The sequence below is a fragment of the Coffea arabica genome, chromosome 10c, assembly GCF_036785885.1.
Source record: "Coffea arabica cultivar ET-39 chromosome 10c, Coffea Arabica ET-39 HiFi, whole genome shotgun sequence".
NCBI lineage: Eukaryota > Viridiplantae > Streptophyta > Magnoliopsida > Gentianales > Rubiaceae > Coffea > Coffea arabica.
The window spans coordinates 11101877-11109394 of NC_092329.1; the positions used below are offsets into that span (position 1 = coordinate 11101877).

Below are 7518 nucleotides of genomic sequence, written 5' to 3' on the forward strand. Positions count from 1 at the left end.
TTTGATTTGCTATTGTCTTTATTGGGTTGTCAAGAACCCTATTGTTTTCGTTAGTCAAATCTTATGTTTCTCTGTTTGATTTATTTGATATGTTATTGTCTTTGTTGGGTTGTCAAGAACCCTATTTTTTTCGTTAGTCAAATTTCTGGAACCAAACTTAACAATTAACATTATCTAGTAGTTTTAGCACAACGTATTACGATACAATATTTACTACTAAATAATAAAAGTGTCAAGAATTCAACTTTACGGAAATCAACTATACATTACAAAAAATATTAAACAATTGAAATGAACATTTTGAATCTTGTAACTTCTTTTACGATATGTTATTAGAAGGCAATCTTGAGTTAACAGTGTGGATTGAGTGATCAACTGCTAAACAAACCACGCGTAGAATTATAGGCAATTAAGCTTCTATTTGAATTAAAAAAAACACAGTATTGAATGCATTAAAAACCTCCTAAGAAATGAGTTGTTTGAAGCAAAAAATTATAAAGATGTCAACAATCATTTGCGGGCATTCCTGTGCTTAAACAACATGCATGAGAAGCCCTTTTAGGGTCTAAGAAATACAGAAACATAAATTAAGATTTTGCAGCATGAAAGTAAAACTAGAAAAAGAAAAAATCAAGAAGTCAGTAAAAGAAAAAGTCTAATTTAAGAAAATTACTTCAGTTGCTCTTCATGTGTTTTGTTGATTTGTTCCTTTAACTTGGTTATCTTCTACTTTGAGTCTCTCTCCAAACAATTCATCCCCACAGCATCATCAATATTAAGGTTTCATCAATATTAAGTTTCCATAGAGGTTTTAGTCTTTTTAAGCTACATTATAATCTAAGACCGAAAGATTGGAATGTAAAATATAAAATATTGGCTCACCTTGAATTCTACAGATAACGGATGATTAGTATATTGTTTTCCTCTATTTTTCATCACAGCTTCATTCACCAGGGAAAGAAGTTGCTGAAGCTGTTCAGCTTTCTTGGCTGCAAATCTTTTGTCTTGTTATCAAATAATACGGTTAATACCACTAGCCTATTCCCACAAATCTCAAGCATTTCCTATTTCAAAACGATAGCAAAATAATTTCAAGTGAAGAGTTACACTTCAGGAAGGGAAGGTTTTTTTTTTTTTTTTTTTTTCCAGAAATGATAGAGATTTTATTTCTTAAAATAAGGAAGTAAACACTACATGGTATGAGCAAGGGCTCAAATTTTAACTTTACAAAAGTGGACAAGGCCACTGAGGAGCTTTGAGTTCCTCATCAAAGTATACGCATAGCTAATCTACTCAGTTTAGCACTGAGTCTATTCATTTCAACAGGCAAGCTATCAAATGAGCATTTCCTAAACATTGAGCAAAGATCTTTTATATCCTCCAGGTGAGTTGCCAGCCTTAGGTTGCTAGAAACTTGATACCGTATCATATTTAGGACCTGAGTGCATGGCGTTTGGATCTTGATATGTTGCCACCCTTTCTCTTTTAGTTTACAAAGTGCCAGTTTGATGGCCAAAAGATTATCCAGCACTATTGATCCAGTGCTTCTCTCATTCAGTATCCAAGCTTCACATTTCTGGCTCAGATTGTTTTCTGTTGTAACTCCAATTCCCATATTTTGCCCATCTACATGTTGTCCCACCTCAACACTAATTATCATCCTCCCCCACCCTTTCCTCCTCATCTTGTGCTATTTCTGTTTCTGAGATGCTCATATGATATTCTATCTGTTGTGATTGGTAATACTCCTCCCAGTCCTTGATTGCTTTCCTGATGACTTCCATTGGATGTCTATTCTTGCCTTTGAATTCAACTTCATTCCTGGCTTTCCAGATCTGCCAAAGAATTTCCACTGTTAGGGTTATGTGTTCCCTTCCATCCTTTAGCGTTTGCACTTCCATTAACATACTCCACCATCTTCTAAAATCAGCAATGTGCTCCTTAAGTCCATCCCGCTGGAGAGGTGCCATCCGCCATATCATTTGTGCTTGTTTGCAATGAAAGAATATGTGTTCCATTGTTTTAGTATTTTCCCCACATAGCTTGCAGATTATATCACCTTTGCCTGTTCGTTTATGTACTGCTTCCCTACTTGGCAAGGCTTGGTTCAGGCATTTCCATACAAACAGCTTTTGTTTGTGCTTTATCTTCATCTTCCACAGCTTTTTTCAGACTTTCCCACATCCTCCTTCCCAACTTATCTCTCCCTTAGCTTTGCTACTTACTACTAGCTGTTTTTTCTCTCTTGTTATTGCTTCATATGCTGAGCTAACTGTGTACTGTCCATTCTCACTATGGCTCCAAAAGTAGCAGTCAGGCCTACCAGTTAGGCTTACAGGGATTTTGAGTACTTGTCCCGCTTCTCTTGCATTAAAGGTCCTGAAAATTAGTGGTGAGTTCCATCTAAAGTTGGAAATCAGTTCACTCACTTTGCTAATCTTGCAATCTGGGGATTTTGAGGACTCTACTTTGCCTTCTTTGCCATCCTGGATCCAGGCATCCTCCCAAATTCTGGTACCCTAGCCATTACCTATTTTCCTCCTTACTCCCCTCCTTACCTCCTCCCTTACTCCCATCATGCTTTTCCATATCTAGGAGGAGTTGTCTTTGACTTCACAGCTTAGAGATGACTCCTTCTGATAATACTTGGCTTTCATCACCTTGCTCATCAGCAGGTTTGGGCAGGTGAGAAACCTCCAGATTTGTTTGCCCAACAAAGTTTTATTAAAGCCTTGTAAGTCTTTAAATCCTAAACCACAATTGTGCTTTCCAGTTGCCATCTTCTTCCATGAACACCAATGCACTTTCTTTTTGCCATTATCCTCTCCTCACCAGAACCTTGCCATGAGAACATGAATATCTTTACATAGTTTCACTGGAAGCTTAAAACACGACATTGCATAATTTGGCATTGCCATGGTTATAGCTTTCAGTAAAACCTCTTTCCCTGCTTGGGAGAGTTGCTTGTTACACCAGTTGGAGACTGTTTTCTGACATTTATCTCTGACAAACCCAAAAATCTGGTCCTTTGTTCTGGTAATGACCATAGGCAACCCCAAATACTTCCCTTGATATACCACCTGTATATTTCCTAGTCTGCTGCAGATTTTCTTTTGTTTCTCTTGTTCCACATTCCTGCTAAAGAAGACTAATGACTTTTCCATAGTTATCATTTGACCTGAGCCTTGTTCATACGTTTCCAATATCTTCATCACTTCTTCAGCTTGAGCTTTTTCAGCTTTGCAAAAAATCAAAGAGTCATCTGCAAAGAAAAGGTGACTGATTGATGGTCCATCTCTACTTATCTTCAATCCTGATAGCTTATGGTTGCTCTCTGCTTGAGTCAGCAAATTGGAGAAGCCTTCTAATACTAATAAGAAAAGGTAAGGTGATAGAGGATCACCTTGCCTAATTCCCCTTGAAGGTGTTATGTATCCTTTTGACTCCCCATTTATGTTGAAAGAAAAAGTAGCTGTTGTGATGCATTCCATAATCCAGTTGATCCATATCTCATTGAATCCCATTTTGGTCATCATTGCCTTCAAAAAGCTCCACTCCACCCTGTCGTAGGCCTTTGACATGTCTAACTTTAAAGCCATAAAGCCTTGAGATCCCTGCATTTTGTTTTTAAGGTAGTGCAAGTACTCATGAAAGACAATAACATTGTCCAAAATTTGTCTTCCAGGCACAAAGGTTGCCTGGTTTTTACTGATGCATTTATCCAAAAAATTTTTCAATCTATTTGCAAGAATTTCGGAAATGATTTTATACAAAACATTGCAAAGACTTAGAGGCCTAAACTGCTTGATTTCAATGGGGTTTTCTACCTTAGGTATCAGGGATATGATGGTATGGTTGACTGCTTTTAGCATATGGCCAGAGTGGAAAAAACTTTTGATGGCTTGAATGATGTCTGTTTTGAGGATGTGCCAAAACTTCTGAAAGAAAATTAGTGTCATGCCATCCGGGCCAGGAGATTTTGTTGGGTTCATGGAGAATAAGGCTTCTTTAATTTCTATCTCCCTAACAGGTGCGATAAGTCCTATGTTCATTTGGTCGGTGATGGTCTGTGTTATTCCCTCTAGGACCTTATCTGTATGATCAGCCCCCTTACTACAGAAGAGATCTTTATAATGCTTCACAACTTCTTCTCCTATCTCCTCTTCAGTGTTTGTCTAGGACTTATCCTCTCTTTGTAATCTGTTTATCTTGTTTCTTTACCTTCTGCCTTTTACACTTGAGTGGGAGAAATGTGTATCCTATCCCCCTCCTTAAGCCATTGAACTCTAGATTTCTGGTTCCAGAATGTCTCTTCTTCATCATAAGCCTCATTCAATTGCATTTTCAGCATCTTGTTTCTCCCATTTTTGTCTTGGCAGTCACTTTTTCTTAGTTCCTCCAACTGCTTCTTAACCTTCTCAATGCTCTTCCTAGCATTTCCTTGAAAGTTGTTTTTCCACTTGAGGATTGCTACTCTGCATGCCGCAATTTTCCTTTGTACTTTATACATTCTTAAGCCTGTTTGATCCTCTTCCCAAGCTTGCTTAACCACATATTCCAGACCTTTCTTTTTCAGCCATCTCCTATCGAATAAAAACCTTTTTTTCCTTCTTTCTCTTAGAGGGTTGGAATCTAGTAAGATCAGATCCAAAATTTTCAATGTGCTTCACACTAGCTCTATCAAACTGTTGGCTCCAGTCACTACTCCCCAGAACTCAATCTAGTCTTTGCTTGATTTCCCCTTCGTGAGTCCAATGATTACTCCATGCCCAGGGGTTGCCTTCAAATCCCAAATCTATGAGTCCATTTTGATTAATGAAGTGTCTAAAGTCCTTAAAAGAGCATTCCTCTCTTCTTCTACCCCCCACTTCTCCTCATTGGAAGTGATATCATTAAAATCTCCTGAAATTAGCCACCTTTGTCCCTATAGCACTTTTCTTCTCTCAATTACCTTCCATTGATTCCTCCTAATCTGATCATCAGTGCTAGCATAAATTCCTATAAACCACCAGTCCATATTAGTCTCATTGTCCATAATGTGAACTTCCATAGTAAAAGCAGTGGTTAAAACATCTAACACCTTCACCTCATTGTTCCACATCACTATCATCCCTCCTGATTTATTCATAGATTCCACCACCACACATTCCTCAAACCTCGGCTGTTTTTGTACTTTTTTCATGAAATGTTTTCTGTTTTTGGTTTCACACAAGAAAACGATATTTGGGGAGAGGAGGTTGCAAGTCTCCCTCAACTGGAGAATTGTCAAGGGGCTCCTAGCATCTTGGCAATTCCACACCATGACTTTCATTTAACCATTGGTGACTATGTTGGGCTAGTCACCTCCCCCTTTCCATGGTTTATACAGCTTTATTGACCTATCTCCAACTTCCCTTTCTTTCCAACTACCTCAACCACATCAACGTCCACTATATCTTCATTTACTAACTGAAATTTCCTCTTCCCTGTATTTTCTTTGTCCTTTAAGAGGTTTTGTATGTCTTTCAATGGTTTTTTCCTTATCACTGGAGTCTTTAACTGTTTTCTAGTCCTTTTGTTAGCTTTCTTAATGCTTGCCCCCTCCATGACCTCCACTTGTTCCTCTACTTGCATACTCTCAGTTTCCAGTTCATTCAAGTGTTGCTCCCCAGGTCTCTCCAACACAATGTTCAGATGTCTTACATGGGACGTCTCTTCCCCAACTTGTATTGCCTGTTCTTCTCTTCCTTCTATAACTCTTGAACTCTCCCCCATTCCTGCAACCTTTCCTTTTTCTTTTTCTTTGCTTGTCAGATGGCTTCCTCCTTGTTGACTAGTCTCTTCAGTTCCGTTCTCCTTCTCCCCTTGGTCCTTGGTATCAGATTTCTTTTTTTCCATCAGTTTTTCTTCTCCTGTCATTGGAACCAAATTCCCATCTTTAAAGCCCCATCGCTGTTTGTTGGGAGATATGTTGACTTGCTGTCTACCCCCTTTCTTTCTGAGGTGACAGCCTCCCCCCACCAGCTCTAAGCCATGGCCCAAATTGATTATCCAAATGACCTCTCTCCACTTGTATGCTGGCTGTACAGTTCCTTTCTCCATGTCCTATCTTACCACAGGTGTAGCAGAAGTCTGGGCACCGTTCATACCTAAAACTTACCAATTTCACATTTCCATCCATTTTGACCGTGGTACCACACATTAGGGGTTGTGATATGTCTGCCATTACCAACACCTTAATGTGCCTTCCCTCCTTACCTCCCCCTTGAGGTATAATAACCTCCTTTGTCTCCTGGAATGTTGAGGCTATCTTCCTCCCCACTTCCTTCGAGATCCAGTGCACTGGAAGGTTCCAAATTTGTATCCATAATGGGGCAATGTTGAAGTCAGCCTTTTCCTCTTCAAAATCTACAAACCATGGCCTAATCACTAGCATTTGACTATCGATGATCCATGGCCCTCCATTAGAGATCCTTTCCCTATTCTTTTCACTGGGAATGAAGAACTGGAATGTATTGACTCCTACCTCCACCACCCTCAAGCCTTTAGGGTATCCCCATGCTAGAGTAACAAAATCTTTAACTCCCATGAAATTTATGATTTTTTCTCCTTTTATTGTCGCGCCCCACTTTTTGAAATGGTGTGAAAGTAGTGTGTAAGATATGTACGTGAACGTGTGTGAAAGTGAAAATAAAAGGTCGTGGGATTGAAATGCGACGGTTTGGCCAAACAAAGTTCAAAAAGGGTTTTAGATAGAAAAGGAGTTGCCACTTGGTATAGAGTTAGGGTGTACCAAGTCACCAAAAAAAAAGTGATTTTTGGAAAGAAAAGTAAACAAACCCTTTTTAAAAAACTTTTAGGTCTACGTAACCAAAGAAAGGGATCGGGGGTCACATTTGATAAGGGAGAAGGCAAAGGCAAAGTCTAAGGCACTCCCTTACTCTAGCCAAAGCTAGTTGCGTGATTTAGCCCCACTTTTCCTAATTCTTTTACCCAAAAATATGCGTTGCATGTTGGATGAGACTAATGGATATGAAAAGGAAAGAAAAATGCAATCCTAAATCTAAAATGTCTCTTATGAGGCTTTTTGGTCCCAACTACATGAGTTGTGATGGCCAATAAGAAAAACTCTCATAGAGGTCACGGATAATGCAAATGAGGACTCAAGTATGAGTGTAAGTGTGCAAATGTAAGAAAAGTGCATGTGTGCAAATGTAAGAAAAATGCATGTGTGCCAATTGAGAAAATAAAGGTGTTTGTGTGCAAGTGGATGAAAATATGGTATAATGGTAGTAAATACATATAAGTACAATTTGGGTGCAATTTGTGAGGTAGAAAATAAATAAAAGGAAAAAAATGTGCAAACATGGCATGTGGATTGAGAAAAATATAAGTAGTGAGAAAATGTGGATAAAGAAAGTGAGGAAGTGATATGATAAAAATGAGAGTGTATGAACCTAGAGGAATGCATCAGGTCGGGTACGGGAATGACTCCTTACTTCACGACTTTAATTTTTCCTTTGATTAGAAGGAAGGACT

At 38.7% G+C, this 7518-nt stretch overlaps 1 protein-coding gene across 1 annotated transcript; it reads right to left on the bottom strand.

The window, feature by feature from the left end:
• Positions 1 to 1649: 1649 nt before the first annotated feature.
• Positions 1650 to 2153, bottom strand: LOC140015767 (uncharacterized). Its single transcript, XM_072068582.1, has one exon. The coding sequence runs from the start codon at positions 2151 to 2153 to the stop codon at positions 1650 to 1652; it is 504 nt and encodes a 167-aa protein (XP_071924683.1).
• Positions 2154 to 7518: the final 5365 nt, after the last annotated feature.

Coding starts and splice junctions, on each gene's coding strand:
- LOC140015767 (XM_072068582.1), bottom strand. CDS start 2,153: ATGAAGATAAAGCACAAACAAAAGCTGTTTGTATGGAAATGCCTGAAC.